The 17,461-nt window shown below is 50.0% G+C and overlaps 1 protein-coding gene across 1 annotated transcript in view; it reads right to left on the bottom strand.

Annotated features, from left to right (window-relative positions):
* Window positions 1-17,461, bottom strand: part of CACNA1A (calcium channel, voltage-dependent, P/Q type, alpha 1A subunit) — a gene marked incomplete at its 5' end in the record, with an annotated part of 317,117 nt that overhangs the window by 110,246 nt on the left and 189,410 nt on the right. Inside the window, 9 exons of the mRNA XM_006900825.1 lie at window positions 8-575; window positions 2,979-3,085; window positions 6,583-6,650; window positions 6,799-6,916; window positions 8,132-8,204; window positions 8,386-8,517; window positions 8,650-8,762; window positions 11,362-11,474; window positions 15,728-15,937. Coding sequence (XP_006900887.1) covers window positions 8-575; window positions 2,979-3,085; window positions 6,583-6,650; window positions 6,799-6,916; window positions 8,132-8,204; window positions 8,386-8,517; window positions 8,650-8,762; window positions 11,362-11,474; window positions 15,728-15,937 — 1,502 coding nt within the window. The remainder of the gene's footprint in view (window positions 1-7; window positions 576-2,978; window positions 3,086-6,582; window positions 6,651-6,798; window positions 6,917-8,131; window positions 8,205-8,385; window positions 8,518-8,649; window positions 8,763-11,361; window positions 11,475-15,727; window positions 15,938-17,461) is intronic.

Genomic DNA, 17,461 nt, shown 5'->3' with positions numbered 1-17,461 from the left:
CGTCGGCGCCGGTGCGGGGCGAGCCGCTGCGGCTCTCCCGGCTGGGCCCCTGGCGGTGCGCGTGCCTCCGGTGGGGGTCGGCGGCCTTGGCCCGCTCCGCCTCGCCCTCCCAGAAGCCGGGCTGCTCCAGGCCCTCCCGGGGGTGATGGTCCGACTCGCGGCCGTAGGGCCCCTCCCGGCCCAGCTCGGCCTCCTGGCTGCCGGCCCAGGGCCTCCGTGCGTCCAGGGCCCCGGGGCCGCTGGGGTCCCGCGCGCGGTCGTGGTAGCGGGCCTGTTTCCTGAGGAAGTCCTCGGCGCGCTGCTGCCCGAGGCGCTGGTCCACCGTGGGCTCGGCCGCCCGGCTCTTGTTGGTGTTATTGTTGCGGTTCTCCTGGGGGTCGACCACCAGCGGCCGGTCCAGGTGCGTCTTCATGTCGGGGCGCAGGTGGCGCGCGTATGAGGCCTTCCAGCGCTCGTCGGGGTCCAGCTCGTTGTACAGCGCTTCGCGGCTGGCCAGCAGGTTCTGCTTGCGCATCTCGCTCGTGCGCTGTTCCCACACCGACTTGCTGGGCTTCTGATTCTTCTGCTGTTCCTTCCTGTGAGAAGGACAGGAGTCAGGATCCTGTCTGGAGCAGCCCCTGCGAGGCCCTTGGACGACGGGATAGATCTCTGTCTAGGCCAGCATCTCATTCTAAGGGTGCTCTAGCCTGGCTGGGGGACTCGGTTTAATGGGTATCCTTCACTTGGCCCATGTCCCTGGCGGCCTCTACACTCCTCTGCCAGCCGCAGCCCACCAATCCCTGGGCAAAACTGATGGTCCAAATATCTGACCCTCCCAGGGGTCCAGTCATAGTGGACAGTGTGATCTGGGACTCCAGAAAGCCCGCAGTGTCTGACACGACCCCTCAGTGCCGGTCATGGGTTGTTCTGGGGGGTCGCTGGGGCAGCTAGAGGGGCTTGGCGGGGTTTATTTAGTAATCCGACAAAGCAGCCAGCAAGGCCCCACTTTCCCAGGCATCTGCCATAATGGTTTTAAAGGGCTCCATTTACAGGCCTTCAACCTCCAATGATGTTCTCTTAAACTCAGTGCCCTGGCTATGGGTCTTTCTGGAATTTCCCCTTCCCCATTAGAAAGAAAGAGGGGCTCACCATCCCCTAGGGAGCCTTCTAGTGCCCTGGTCCACCAAGCAGTGATGTCAGTGGGCCCTCTCCCATCTGATCCATCAGCAAACCCTGCCAGTTCCTCCATCACCATCTGCCCAGAGCTGCCCACAGCCACCACTTCCTCTTGCCCTCAGGTCATCTCAGTCCCGTGGACTCCTCCACCTGTAAATCCCCTACACACCTTGTTCCATCTACGGCCGCTAGAGGGTGCCGGTGAGCAAGCCAGATACAGTCACCACCTTCTGCTCAGAACCTTCCACTTTATTAGTGGGACAAGGCCAAGTCCTCCCTGAAGGCCCCACCTCTCACTTCTTGCTCACTCCCTTAGGCCACTCTGCCATCTTCCTCTTTGAAATGCTGTGCCCTCTGACAGGGATGCCCAGAACCCCCTGGCTCCTCCTGCCTTCCTTCAGTCCCTGACCCCTCTCCACCTCTACTCTTAACTTTCTCTGTATCTCTGATAACTTCTAACACACTACACAACTTACCTGTTCCTCTCGTTCCCTGGTCATCTCCTTAACCAGCACATCAGCTACACACAACGATGACTTCACCCCCCGCCCCCAGTCAGTACTGTGTCCCTGCTAGTTACAACCACTGGAGACTCTTATCGTCAGTGGACACTGGTTCAGCCCCCAGCTTATGGTGACCACATGAACAGCTGGAGGAAACTTACCTGCCCCATCCCCACAATCCACTGTGAACCACAGTCACCCTGAATGTGTTTCCTAACGAGTTTTGGAAATGGCTCAGGCTGGTATACAGTAGATGGTTACAAGAGTCCCTTGCCATTGTGTTAATTCCTCCTTGCAGTTCTTACAGAGTAGAACTGCCCACAGGGACTCTACATGCCCCAAATCTCTAGAGACTAGATTGCCAGGTCTTATTTCCTATGGACCTGCTGGGTCGGAAATGCAGACTTTGGCTCGCAGATGAGCGTTTAACCACTGCACCACCAGGGCCCCTTAAACCCACTGCTGCCGAGCTGATTCTGACTCTTACCAACCTTCCCTGGGGTTTCTGAGGCTGTAAATCTTTATAAGAGGTGATTGAGACGGATTGTTTTCCCCTAAAGTGGCTAGTGGACTTGAACTCCCTACCTTTTGGTTAGCAGCCAGATATATTACAGGCTGTGCTACCAGGGCTCCATCAGAAAAACCTCACAGCCACTGAGTTGGTTCTGACTCAAAGTAGCCTGCCGTTTGGTTTCTGAGGCTGTAAATCTTGGTGGGAGGAGATCGCCTGTCTTTCTCTGTGGGAGCTGCTGGTGGACTGAAATTGTGGAAGGTCTGCTGTGTTTTGGTGAGCAGGGCGGCACGCTGTGGACGATGCCACCATAGCTCCTTCTCTCTGAGCATTGACTCAGAGCTGCCCCCCCAGTGGGCTTCCAAGGCCGTAAACTGCATGGGAGGAGACCGTCCATCTTTGTATTTGAACTACCAGAGAGGCATGACCTTTGGGTTGGCCACACAAATCCCTATGCACTAGGCCACCAGAGCTCTCTATAGCCCTTTGTTGTTGTGTTATGAACCACTGGGTCAGAACAATTTATAGCTGACCCTCCAGAGGGTTTGCAGAGGCTGTAAACCACACAGATGTCCTAACTTTATCCCATGGGACAGCTAGTGGATTTGAACCATTTGCCTTTGGGTTGGCAGCCTGACTCCTTACCCGTGAGGCCCCCCAGAACTCTCTCTAGCTCTTTTAAAGGCGGGGAGGTAGAGATAACTGTTCCTATAGCTCAGCCTTGTTGGGAACCCCACCCCCTGCATCCCAGAATCCTTGACTGAGACGAGAGGTGGAGGGTGGGCAGCATCCTGGGGCTGGGCACTTACACAGCTATGGACATGTTGGCCGCGGACAGAGGACTCACTTCTGCCACCTCCTTGGCTTTCTGGAGGGCAAGTTTTTGGTTGGCTGCCTCCTCTTCTTCTTGTTCATCCTAAAACAAACACAGGATCCTTCTTGATAAAAGGAGAACCAGGCCTGGGGCCTCCACTACTGCTGAGAGGAGGCAACTTCAGACATATTTAAAAAGAGGCTTGGCTGCATGTCAACTAGTCAGGGAGAACGGACGTGGGTGCTGGGAAAGCGGCTCACCCCTTCAGGGTAGGTGCACTGCTGGCCCCACCTCAGCACACAGGTAAAAGGAAATCACAAGGGAAGAGTAGCTGTCCCCATCCACTGGAGCTGCTGTCCTATACCCCGGCCCAACAAGCTAGATAGCAATACACAGAATTCCTCTTCACCCCACTTTCTGGGCTCTCTGAACCAAGACTTTGAAAAGAAACGCCTACTAGCCCCTTCATGCAGCGAAGCCTGGTGACCCTGGCCCACGCCATGCACTGTCGACAGCCCCCAGAGGAGAAAAGAGGAGAGGAACGGAAACTCCACAGCCCCATCCTGGTTGGGTTCAGAGAGGAGGACAACGGGGGAAGAGGTTCCCCAGATACATACAGAAAAAGATGTTATTTTGGACTTTTAATCCATCTTCAGCCTTCATGCAGGGCCTCATTCGCAAAACAGAAAGGCCAACAAAGAAAAAAGCAAAGAAAAAGAAACGAGAAAGAAAACAGACAGAAAGGACCCCACCCCTAAGAAAGCTCATGCGGTCCCGGGCCACCCGTCTCACCCTCCTCGGGATGCCAGCTCTGGGGGGGCTGGAAGCAACCTTACCACCTCGGAAATGGGCAGATCAGGGCACCGTGCCAGTGACCACGTGGAGGTGGGATCCCGCCAGCCACTTCCTCCCACAGGCCTTTCCCCCCATTCCCGGGGCTTCACAGAGCTGCTCCCTGGAACTCCTGACCTTAGAGATTCTTGCAGTGCAGATTCCTGGGCCTCCCAGAACCAGGCTGAGCCCTGGAACCTGCATTTCCAACCCCCAGGCAAATATGAAACACGAGTTGAAGCACTGCTGCCCAGGATTATGAGCACAAGTTCAGATTCAGACGACCTGGGTTCGAATCCCAGTTCTACCACTTTCTAGCTATCTAACCTGAAGCAAGTCACTTATTCTCTCTGTGCCTCAAACATTTCTCCTACGATTTCAATTCTCTGTTCCTTCTCTACTTTAGCCCCTATAATCATGTAGCAGGCCGTGCATTTTTAAAAGCAAATTAACCCTGTTTCTTGCCAGTCTCTCACACGTGACTATCAGGCCCCACAGGGGCACGGAATTCTGGCTTGTTTTGTTCACTGCTTTATGTCCGGGGTACCTAGACCAGTGCCTGGAATACAGTAGGTGCTCAATAAATGCTTGTCAAATGAGCAACTATAAAACAGGGCTCAGATAACTGGGGTCTCTGAGGATTTGCAGGGTGTCTGGCACACACTAAATATTCAAGAAGTTCATGTAGAAAGATGAAAGAAGGAATATGCTCTTGGGGACACGCCCGCACCTCACAGAGGGACGAGAATTGACCTTCATCACTCCTTATCACCTCACGCTCTGCCTCCGTCCACACCAGCCCCGAGGACCAGCTCTGGGATGCGGACCAGCCCTGGGAGACCCCCGTGGTGGCCAGGTCAGCAGCCCTGAACCTCAGGAGGTGGAGACTTCCGCTTCCCCTGCTCGGAGCTGGGCCGGGAAATGCGCTCCCTCCCGCCAGGCCAACAGATGGTGGGCTGGCAGCCGTCTGCTCAGCTCAGTTCAGTTCCATGAACGTGTCCTGAACAACTTGAAGCAGGCCGAGGAGGAGCTGAAGGAAGCTGCGGGTTGTACCCGCTCTCCTGGTGTTCTGGGGGTACAGGGAGAGGCTCAGGTTGGGCCATGGCTGGCTGCACCCACCATACCACTGCCAAGGGACGCTCCTTCCTCTGGGCTGAGGGGCCGGTGGTCCTGGGCACACGGGCCCCTGCTCACCTCCTTGCCCTCATGCCTCTATGCAGTGCACAGTCCACACACCCACGCCCAGCAGCCACGCTCAGGGGCTAGCCGGTGCTCTGGAAAGCAGAGCGCGCCTCCTGAGTCCCTCCAAGGTGGCCCTGATTCCCTGGGAGTCCCAGGATGACAGAAAGAGGTACCAGGTTCCATGTTTCGGATCATGAACACAAACCGGTCTTGCTGACCCCAACTTTGCAAATTCTCTCTGGCTTTGCCTCCTCTGCTGTATTCTTTTTTGAGGGTTCCCTTCTCTACTCTGGAGGTTCCCAGCCATGCGGGCAGCTGTAGGCAGGTCAGTTAACCTCTCTGGGCCTCACTTTCCCCATGTGGCAGCCCTCTGCTCAGCTAGGCTCGGTCCTATGAACGTGTCCTGAACACCTTCAAAGTGAGAATGACAGTAGTCATCCAGGGACATAAGAAGAGTAAAATTTTCTACTGCTGCTATTACATGTTTTTGTTTTGTTTTGGTATTTGTTGTTGTTGTTGTGTACCATCAAATCAGATTCAACTGGTACAGGAGGAGAATGCCCCTCCTTTTCCAGCAGAGCATCCGGTGGATTCGAACCATGTGCCTTCAGGATTGCAGCGTGCTATTAACATTTTTAAAAAATAAATCACTACTTTCTCAGCTGAGGCTTATATGAAAGGTGGCTGCATACATGGGTAGAGCATTTGGGATCTGGAGTCTGGCTTCAAATCCTGGTCCTCCTTTGCCAGATTTCACTCAGGCCCAACTCGTAGCGAGTGACTGACAAAGGCTGCCTTTATTGAGCACTTACTGTGTACCAAGCATGATGCTGGGCACGCTACACGCACAGGATGCTACTGTCAGGGGAGGTGATCTGGCCTCTCTTGGCCTCAGTTTCCCCCTCTGCAAATGGGTGCTGGCAGCACTCTTTGGGTGGTCTATGTCATACAGTGGGACAATGCTTGGTACCAGACCATCATGTCTCCACTGCTACAGCTCACGGGTGAAGTCTGGGGGCTTTCCACCTGCCAACCCCATGGGGACATAATTCACGCCTGAGCCCTGGGTAGGCTGTTTGCCACTTGTCCTCAGTCCCCTTCATCTCTCAGGAGGCTGATCTGTGTGGATATTTGTAGCCTTGTGTGGGGACCCCAGCAGCAGGCCAGTGGGAGAGGGACTTGGGGCACAGGCTGAGTTCTGAGGCCCCAGTGGCTGTGGCCGGGTCCCCTTCCTCCAGCTCTTGCCGGGGGTCCTGAACATCATCCCCTCATGGACTTTATAGGCCAGGGACGGTGACAGCATCTCAGTGTTAGATGGGGGGCAGTGCCACCCTTTGCCAGTCCCCCTGACCCTGTTCAACTCTGTAAAAGGACCCTTCAGTTGGCTCTGGTGGGCGGGCCATCTGCTTCCTGCAGACAGGAGGCCCTGTCCCCCCACTCTCCCTCTGCAGGAGTTATCTGGTTTCGGGAGGGAGGTGCCTTCTCCCTGCCTGGTGTGTCAGGGCAGAAGCCCGGCCTGCCCTGTCCTGATCTGCCATGAGCAGGTGGTAACTTTGCCAGGGATGCACCTCCCACCCCCCCTCCACCTTGGTTAGCTCCTGCGCGTTGGCCAGGTTGTCCACGGCGATGGCCAAGAACACATTCAGGAGCGTGTCTGGGCGCTGGAGTTAGGGAAAGCAAGACTGCAGGAGCTGTGGTTTTGGGCCCCAGTAATCCAGGACGCCCCCTACCCCTCCCTCGTGCCCCAGTGTGCTCCCACAGGGCCCAGGCCACCCCTCCTCCACCCCCCAGCCCAAGGATACAGTTCCCGAAGAGCGTGAGCACGATGAAGTAGATGGAGTACATCATGCCGCCCTGCACGCCCCCGTGGGACTTGATGCCGTCATACATGACCTCGTTCCAGTCCTCGCCCGTCAGGATCTGAAAGGCGAGGGAGAGACACACAGCCAACCCCCCCTCAGCCGCGGGCCCCGCAGAGACCCCGCTGCTGGGCTGAAAGTGCAGCCCGCCAGGCCGGAGCCCAGGCACTGCCTGGGCACAGAGTGGGGTCCTGGTGTCAATGCCTTTTCTCCTCAGGGACCTGAGGTTTGGAATTTTACTGCCCCCCACCATGGACAACTGGGTGAAGTCCCTCTGGAGGCCCCTGGGAGGCAGCAGAGAGCAGACACTGTAAAGTCACGTCGCACAGAGGCAAGGGAGCTGGGGATTGTGCACACACACCAAAGGCTGGTCCTGGGTGTGGGACGCTCACGGGCACTCTAGACTGCTGGGCCTGGGGGCGCAGAGTGGGTGCCAGTGACCAGTGGACACCACGGGCAAAGGGCGTAGGCTAAAAAAGTTGGGTTAAGGGGACACAGGTGGAATATCCCACAAAGGCTCTTACAAAAAAATCCAACTTCTCTCCTAGGCAATATTCCCATCAGGATAAAGGAACTGTGAAAAGGGCTCTTTGAACTTAAAGCTGCTGGAGCGAAGTTCTCCTTCTGATACTCTTGACAGTTAGGGCTAGAACATTCTGGGTGGTTGGGGTGGTTGCCCTGTGCATTTCAGGGCAACATGTCTGGCTTCTTCCTATTAGATCCCTTTCTCTGGCTTCTTCCTGGCACTTCTTCCCCCGCTGGGACAACCAAAAATGTCTCTAGACATTGCCAATGTCCCCTGATGGGTGAGAAGCCCTGGGCTGAAGGAACACGGGTGAGTGACCTCTATTAGCACCATGAACACCAACATGGAAAGTAATTTCAGCAGCCAGGTGAGGGCTTATAATTCCATGGATGGCGTCTTCTCCACCTTCCGGTCACCCATAAGCCAAAAGCAAGGCTGGAGAAGTCACCTTTCCCCCATAATTCTTGTCCCCAAATGGAAATAAGACACTAGGAAAGCTTCTAGTGATGATCTTCTAGAGATCTTGGCTTGGTCAGTCCCATACCTCTGGGCATCATGTCCTGGATGGACACAGAAGTTATCAAGGGGGCTGCCCGGGGTGTCCCTTGCCTTGGAAAATAGGATCTGGTCTTCTTCAGGTTTGGGGCGAAAGGAAGATCAAGCAGAGCAGTGGCATTCGGGGGTGGGGGGTGTACTCTCATTTTTGACACTCAGAGGTACCTGTCCTTGGGGGCGGGGTGAAGGCCGTACCTGAAACACTGTCATTATTGCTGCTGGGAAAGTGTCAAAGTTGGTAGGGGGCGTTCCTTCATCGAAATTAAACCTGTGGAGAGGATAGATATTTCATGGGGGTCTGGCTCGGCACCCCCTACGGGGACATGCTGGGTGGACACGTGGGCCATGAGGGGAACAAAGGAGAAGGGTGTGGGTCTCCAGAGGGAATGAGTGAGGGAAGAGGGGTGGGAGCTGTGGGCTGAGGACGTAGAAAGCGGAGATTCACTTACTGGCCACCGAAGAGTTGCATTCCCAGAAGGGCAAAGACGACGATAAAGAGGAAAAGGAGGAACAAGAGACTGATGATGGATTTCATGGAGTTGAGAAGAGAGACGACCAGGTTCCTGAGAGACGCCCAATACCTGCCAACAGCCGGGGATCAGGCCGGGCCAAGGAAGCGGCACCCCAGGGGTCACCCACAGGCACGCCTGCCGCCCCAGAGGACCACTCCCGACCCAGCCCCTGCCAGCGACCAGGACCGCTCAAAGACTTACTTTGTGACTTTGAAAATACGCAATAACCTGAGAGCTCGTAACACACTGATTCCAAAGGAGGTGCCAGGTTTTATGACGGCCCAGATGACCTCGAAGATGCTCCCAATGATGACCTGAACAGAGGACCCGTCTCACAACCAGGGACAGTGTCCGTCCCCCCAACCCCAGTGAACATCTGGAGCCCGAGTCACACAAGAACCCAGCCTGCCTCCCACTTCCAAAGGGAGGCAGGGTGAGGGCCTCAGGCCCCTTCATTCCTTCCTCGTTTTACTTCTTAGGACACCACACACACTGAAAAACTCCTGGTACATAAACGGCAAAGGAAATGCCCATGGAATTACACTTAGGTCAAGAAACTGGGCATATTACTACTCTTAAAACCCCCAGGGACCCCCCTACCCAAGACATGAAACTCTAGATAAAATTCTCAGACAGACCTATCCTGACTTTCTTAGTGACCACTTCTTTGTCTTTTAAAATTCACTGAGGTGCAACTCATGTAACATAACATTTACAAGGGCCCAATTCCATTTAGGACGTTCACAACATCGTGCAATTGTCATCATCTCTACCTAATTCCAGAACATTCTCATCAGCTCAAGAAGTAAACCCACATTCATTCAGCAGTCATTTTGACCCCTTCTCCTCCAGTCTCTCACAACCACTGCTCTGTTTTTGGTCTCTATGGATTTCCTGAGTTTGCATACATTGCTTTCAAGGTCCTTGCCTTTTTTTTTTCCTTCTTAAATTTTTATTTTATTATTTTTTTGTGTGTGTACTGTCAAATCGGATCTGACTGGTATAGGGGGAGATTGCCCCTCCTTCTCCAGCAGAGCATCTGGTGGATTCAAACCATGTACTTCTGGGATTGTAGTGCAGCTTCTTGCCACTAGGCCACCAGAGCTCCCCTAAGGTCCTTGCCTTTTTAAAGTAGCTCAGTTTGCATCCTGCAAACCTGTAGTTTGATGCCCATTTGAATCTCACATGACTTGGGGACTCATTTGTCTCATGCTGTATGGATTCATTTTATCAGTATCTTCTCCTTTTGCTCAGTATTAATGTAAGTGAGAGTTACTTGTGCTTCTGGGTGTCAGCAATGCTGGATCGCTTGGGTTGCTGCATTAATATTCATTACACTGGACATGCCACAACTTCTTTATTTGCTCAGACCATTCTTACATGTGTCTACTGGTGTAAGGTCAAGGATTTATTGCTTAAAACGGCTTCCTAGCCATTGATTAACCCTGGCTTTGCCCCGTGGATGGGTGGGCACATGGAAATAGGGCGTGTTAGCTATCTACAAAGGGACTGGCTAGTCCAGTCATTAAATTGAGCAGATTCAGCAACAGAAATTGGGAATCTCAAAACCAGTAAGGAAGAGGGAGCATGTGCCCTGCGGGGCCAGAGATTCCTGTGCTGGTGAGAAGGGGCCTATAAGAGCAGCAGCATCTGCTGCAGAAGAGAACTAGAGACCCAGTGCAAGACAGGACTGACCTTGGGACTGCTGCCCCAGGGAACCAAGGCTAGGAACCTTCACTCAAGCTTGCTAGAGGACTGAGGGAGGACACCACAACTGGCTGGACTAAGGGAACTTTGTGACACTGACCTGAGCCGTGAAGGTGAAGGTCAAAGAGCCTGTGACCATACTTGAGAAACTGCCTGGATTGAGAAACTGACTGAGGGATTGTATCCTGCTGTCAATCTGAATGATATTCATTTAACTTCCCTAATAAATCCTATAATTGAGAGTATGGTTCTAAACAACAATAACAACGACAATGACAACGAGAGAGCTACGTTGGCCTAGTGGAAAGGAAGTTATGCTACCAAGCCAAAGGTGGGTGATTTTCATCTGCGGCCCTCGGCCAGGTTCAAATTGTTTTCCTGTCAAACATTCTTCTAGGTGGGATAGCACTGGTCTGTGCGTTGCTGTACAGAGGTAACTCATGGTTGCTGTGATGCTGAAGACTGTGACAGTGATGTGCCAATCGTGGTAATGGGTACCCTTGGTGGACAGTGTTGGCTAGAGCTTTCCGACTAAAATAAGCCTGGAAGCAGGAATGACATCCACTTCCGAAATGGCTTGCCTCCGGAAACTCTATGTATGAACAGTGCTCAGGTCGTTCGTTCATAGGGTCGCTATGAGTCGTCTACGACTTGATGGCACTAAACAACAACAACAACATGTTCTATAGTCATTGCAATAGATTTTGTAGTCATTGCAACAGATTTTGGACCCAGAAGAACAGTAAGATTAGTGTTGGAATTGGTAGAAGTCAGTGTCTAGGGGACCATGTCTGGCCTTAAAGGAATTAGTTTTGTATTGTGGATGTTGTTGATGGGGACAGTTACCCTTTGTGGAGTTTGTAAAAGTCAGATAGAGCTGTCTCCATGCTGTCATCATTCTTTTTGTAACTGGACACCAGAGTGACAGTTTCTCTAGGCTGAATCCCTAGTAAAGGAACCACTGGACCACTCCTAATGGTTTTTCAGAGGTTCTAGAAATAACTTTCCTGTTCAGCAGTTGTTGAGACCTCTAGGCACTTTATGCTTTCACAAATGTTTAGAAGTATCTTCTTATTTTACCTGCACTTAGCTAAGTCTTGGTGTCTGGGGTGACCCTTCCTTTCTCCGTTTTGAGGTCCCCAGCTAGTGTCCAACCATTCTAGGCAAGAGTTGGAGAAATGAGCTCCTTGAACACCAGAGACTTACCCCACAGTCAAAGCAGTTGAAAGAGGAGTGGAAGTAAGGCCGCGTCCCGAGCCCGTACATTTTTATAAACATTTCGGACATAAAGAGTCCTAAGAAAATGAATTCTGCATAGTCTAGAGAGAAGAGGGAAGAAATGGAGAGGTTAGGGATGGTGGCCCTCCAAGTGGCTCTCACTGGCAGTCCTGTCCCTTCCCTGGTCTGTATTGGTCTTTGTAAAAGATTGTGCAAAGATTTTTTTTTTCTTCCCAAGAACCTTAATTTACCCATTTTTGAAAGAAAGGAGTAAAAAAATTCTTCCTATTCTCCAACCAACCAGCTCCAGGCTAATCTTAAAAGAAGTATGAGACATTCATTCCAAGTTTGATCTTGTAGCTCTTGTCCTAGTTTGAGGAGAAGGGTCAGATGCAGCTTATAGTCAAGGATTTTTGAGTTAACTTGTAGATTCTTTGGTGCTTATTGAATTATTAAAATTAACTAGTCAGCTGTGTTAACAGGGGCTATGCATAGCCTCTTGATTCCAGGGTGCCATGATCCAAGAATTATGATTAATCTACTTTTCCTATACCTGCCCTCCAAAGGAAAAAAAGAAACAGAAATCATAGCGGTGTCCTAGTTCTTCTCCTGAAGTAGGGAGTTAACAGGAGCACCACAAGCAACTGATCTAGGGCACAGCCTTTGTTCTGATTTGGAAAACCTATATGAAGTCTCCTGGAAATATTTTTTTTTCTTGTTTAGTGTCTAAAAGTCTTGAGCAAGACGGAGTTTTTGTTCTCTGTTGAGAATGCAAAGAGGCACAAATTCTTCAGGGAGAGGAAGTAGCTGTTGTTAGGTGCCATCAAGTGAACTACACCTCACAGTGACCGTATGCACCATAGCTCTGAACCCTGCTCTATCCTGAACCAACCAGTGGGCTTAGTCTCAGGTGTCATATCTCAGGTCTGCTAGTCTGATCTAAGTGTGCTCTATCATGGAGAGGTAACACGTGGTTATTCATTTGCTCCAGCGAATAAATGAATAGCATGAAATCCTTTTCTGAGAGAGTCTTCTTGATGGGGTGAGAATACTTGGAGTCAGGAAGGGTAGAATGAGAAGCAGGAATAAAGAGAGCCTTCAAAGGAAAGAAAGTATACAAAAAGGAGACAGAGAATATAACAATTTTAGGAATTTGACAATTTTGGATACATACTTAACCATGTTTGCTTGTCAAGGACATTTGTTATATCATACTTTTGAAAACGGATTTGAAAAGACTGTCAAAGCTCTTCACACTCATTCCTGATCGAAACTTCTTCTAATTTGCAGGACTCTGGGGAGCTTCCAGCATATAAGTAGAACTCTAGGGTCTCCAGGACTCAGTCATCTCAGTAGGTCAAAACATTTGGAAAAGGCGAAAATATCAGTGAAGGAAATCTGTCCGCAATTTCTAGTACATTCCAAGACACACTAGAATCAACTCAGGGAGGACTTGACAGCTTCTGAAATGCTCATCTTGATCCCTGGCTATCATGGAAATGGGATAGATGGTAATATACAAGACCCGAGTGAATGACTCATCCACGGCATTGGAGGCTCTGGAAGAACGTTAGGCCCATCGTGACCTATTTTCACCAGCACAAATAAGGGAACTGAAACCCAGAGAAGCCACAAAACCTCAACAGTTCCAAGATACACAGTCTATTAATGATGTTAACACAGATAAAACTGGGATTTTGGAGATAACATACTTTAAGCATGCTCTCAGGAGGGCTCTATCCTTGGAAAAGGACATCATGTTTGGAAAAATAGAGGGTCAGCAAAGGAGAAGACCCTCAATGAGAAGGAAAGACAAGGTGACTGTAATAATGGGCTTAAACACAGTGGAAATAATGAGACCGGTACAGGGTGAGTCAAAGTTCTGTTTTGTTGTACATAGGATCTCTATGATTTGGAATTGACTTGACAACACCCAACAATAACAAAACTGGGGTAGATTTTATAATTGGTACCAAATCCTAATTTAGCTGGCAATTTTGTTTTACTTTCTCAGCAACACATAAAGAGTCTTCTAATTAGAGATCTTTTTGAGCAATGAATGATGGAAATAACTTGTCCAAGGTCACATGGAGAGTTAAGGACAGAGGAGATATGCAGAACCCATGTCACCTGTCTCCCAGGACAAGGATCAAGTCCAGGACCTCAAATAGGACTTGGACTCTGGAGCCTGACTTGCTGGGTTTTAAATCCTGACTTTGTCACTTACTAGCTAGGTGATGCTGGTCAACTTAACATCACCTCTTTGTGTCTCAGTTTTCTCAACTGAATAATGGGAACCATTAAAGGTTCTTTACAGGCCACAGGCCCAAAGTAGGTAGTCCCAGCCTGCCGTTGCTGAACCAGGACAGCCACTGCAAAGTGATTAGTGGGAAGAATATGAGCGATTAAAAATAGACTATCAGAGGAGGTTAAGACAAGAAGTAAAGAGTCCTCATTTATGAGAGACTCCGGAGGGACCAAATACAATTACCAAGGTTGGAACTAGGTCAGGGCTCTGGGAAAGAGAACCGGCCCCCTGGGCATGTCCTGGAGGTCAGTCAACTTGACTGGGAACAATAAGGGTTACAAAGAGACAACGACCTAGACTAGGCTTCTAGGCCTCTCCATTCTGAAGACTCAACTATCTTTGATGGTGGACCAGAAGCAACTCTGAACCAGATCAAAAAGGCAGGAAATGGACAGACTCAAATAAGACAGGCCAGTAGATGCAGGAGAACAAAACATTAGCAGGCAAAAGACTGTGCACATTGCTTTCTCGGCATAAGTAACCCAGAGCCATGGTAGTATCCTCCTCATTGCCCCAACACTACTTCTGCTGATTACCTAGAGCTCTTTATTTAAAAAAAATCTTATGTTTCTTCATCTTTTTTTTCCATATTAATAGAATTTTATTACAAGAATCAGGTCCATTTTTTAATCAGATGCATATGATTTGACCGGCCTCATTTCTGTAGCCGGAAAACTCCTAGCTGTCACTCATCAGCCTGCTGGACAGTTCCTTTTTCAGAGACATAGAGACCATCCAAAATTTTTCAGATTTCCTTGTTTTTAACTGTTGTGGCTTGCTGAATCAAAGCAGCTGAATTTGATACAAGCTCAATGTCATTTCCTTCAAGAATTAACTCATCTTTCTGGGCGTGAGATACCGAACAAGCAACACTGGGTCTCATTCGAACTCTCCGAATGTGTTTTTCACCCAAGAAGTTTTGCATTTCAACCAGAGATCCACTCTCTTGAATCACAACGTTGATGGGGAAATGAGCATACACAGACCTCATCTTGTAACGAAAGCCCAGTGTAACACCCTTGATCATGGTCTGTACGTGGCTACAGATGGTGCGAACAGTAGCCAGTTCCTTCCTGTTTCCCCACCATTTGTCAACACGAAGCCTCTTCTTTTTCTTTCTGAGGAGACTGAGCTCTACATTGATGTGATTGAAGTCCCTCCGCAAGGTTCCCCGCCGGCCTTTCACGATAACTGTGCGGCCCTTCAGAGTAATGTCCACATTCTCTGGAATGTCGACAGTCTGGTTGCTGAGAATGGTCTTCATTCTCAACAGTTAATGTGGCAAAGAGCCTGTTTCTTCATTTTTTACCACTTCCAACCCTTATTTGACCCACTTTTGACTCCATTTCATGCTAATCTGGGGAATCCTGGAATAGACCCAGAGGGCAATGTTTTTGGACGGAGTGTTGGTATCCATTGAGGGAACACAATACTTTCACACTTGTTAATAAGAGATAAGGCAGTTAAAAAGCACAGGTGAGAAATGGGAAGGCAGCAGATTTCAAAGAAGAGAGGAGAGGAGAATCAGAAACAAGCAGAGAAAACAGGGACAAAATACATACAGGTCATGCACTGTCCTTAATGATCCCCACCCCATAGTTCAGCCATTAATTATTTCAATATTTTCACAGACACACCTGGAAACATATACGTATGCTTTTTCTATCTAATTGTCTTGGAACTTCTGTCTCCCTGTCTCTTTTCATTATCCTGCTCACAGCACCCCTCCTCTCTTTCAGAAGTGTTTGGAGGTATAATTTTTAAATTTATTTTATTTATTATTGTGTGTGTGTGTGTACCATCAAATCGGATCTGACAGGTACAGGAGGAGATTGTCCCTCCTTCTCCAGCAGAGCATCTGGTGGATTTGAACCATGGTGGTATAATTCTAGCTTCCTTCTCTCAGGCCCCTCCAGAGTGGCAGCAGAAATAGCAGTTTCAGTACAGTTATGGAAGTGGTAGATGATAGTGAATTCAGAGGGGAGAAAAAAAGGATGTGAGGAAGGGATCATGGAGTTGGGACAGGCAAGGCTGAGAGGTACTCACAGAGGAAGTCGGAGAGCCACTCGGGCTGGTTGTAGTGAACAATAGCAACACACAGCGTGTTGAGGGCTACCAGACTGAGCACAGTCCAGTAGAAGGCCTGAGTTTTGACCATGCGACGGATGTAGAAACGCATCCTCCTCTCCTTTTTGTGGAAAAAAGTTGAGTTCTCCAGCTTGGCACTTTTAATGCTGGCTCGAGCGAATGGAGACCCTGTTGGGGAAGAATGAAGAACTTTAGAGTGTTACTGCAGAGGAAATGGGTCCACACATGGACTAGGCACTGACTGTGGCCAGGGGAGACCTTGAATCTGAGAGAGCCATCTCGAGCCATAGGCTTGGCTCTCCAGAGGTGGTGCTCATGAAAAGGCAAGGATCTGGAAAGTGAGAGTACTAGAAGTAACCAATGAGTATGCAGGGTCGCAATGGGGAGGCTGATGTCACTCAATGCAGGAGCCAACCTGCCATGTCTTCCCTTTCCAGTCATGTATATATAATTCTGGGATTGCTCTACAGGGCATGGTGAGGCAGGAGCCTCCTCACAGTGCACCTGTGCAGGAGCAGATGACAGAGCTTCACAGAGCATGTTGTGAATGCCTCTAGGAGGTGGTGTGGAAGTAGGAAGACAGGAAAAGAGTAGACATCTACTATTCCACGGACACTTTACTTTAGAAATAAAGATCAAGGACTGATCCAGATGCTCCCAATTTACTTTGTGTTCTTATCCCAGGCTCTGACTACACACACAGTTACTTGCAAGTCTTTACTGAGCACCTACTGTATGCTGTGTTATCTTATAGTACTTAGGAGACAGTAGGTAAAGAGTCCTGTCCTGAGATAGACACTCCAGAGGGGGAAGGCAGATAGCCAACAAGAGAAACAAATAAATTAACAGTGTGATGGAGAGTGAAAGTGCTATAGAAATCACAAAAAGTAGAGGAAGAACTTTCTTCTAAGTGGGACAGGGTTGGTCTGTCTGTCTGCTGTACTGAGATAAGTTGGGTTGCTGTGATACTGGATGCTGTGTCACTGGTGTGTCAAAGGCCATAATGGTTACCCATGGTGGACAGTGTTTGCTAGAGCTCAGAGATTAAAGACAGGCTTGGAAGGTGGATTGGCAGCAATGTCCTAAACAACATGGCTTTGGAAACTGTACGAACATTAGAGAAATGACTGTAGTTATAAAACAGGGTTCAAATCTTTTGTCATAGGGTTGCTACAAGTTGTACTTGATTTGATGGCACTTAACAACAACAACAGAGCAGACTAAGGGGGTTGGGAGCCCTGAAGGGACCACAGGATTAAGCTGAATGGTCAAAGCAGGTTGTTAATTGAGAAGATTCATAAGATGAGAGGCCAGTGGGCAGAGTCTACTCTAAGTGCAAAGGCTCTGAGGCAGGAATGTGCCTAGTGAATTCGGGGAACAGCCCAAAGAGGCCAGTGAGGCTGGAGGAGAGTGAGCAAGAGGGAAGGTGGGAGGAGGGGAAGGTGGGGAACTGATGGGAAGGTGATGCAGGGGCTGTAAGGTTGTAAGGAGGACTCAAGCTTTCACTCCAAGTGAGGTGGGAGCCACGGGGGTTCTGAGCAGAAGAGGAATGTACTCTGATCCAGGCGTGAGGGTCACTGAGGAGGGAGGGGGCGCAGGAGGACCAAGGAAGAGTGGGCAGCACTCTTGATGACATTGATGGGGCTGGTCCTGGGCAGTGGCTGAGAAGAGGGAAGGATGGATCTGGGTCTT

This window comes from Elephantulus edwardii, unplaced genomic scaffold (genome assembly GCF_000299155.1).
Source record: "Elephantulus edwardii isolate Elephantulus edwardi_28Jun2011 unplaced genomic scaffold, EleEdw1.0 scaffold00296, whole genome shotgun sequence".
NCBI lineage: Eukaryota > Metazoa > Chordata > Mammalia > Macroscelidea > Macroscelididae > Elephantulus > Elephantulus edwardii.
The sequence above is the reverse complement of the archived record's forward strand: the minus strand, read 5'-3'. Positions and strand labels throughout refer to the sequence as shown.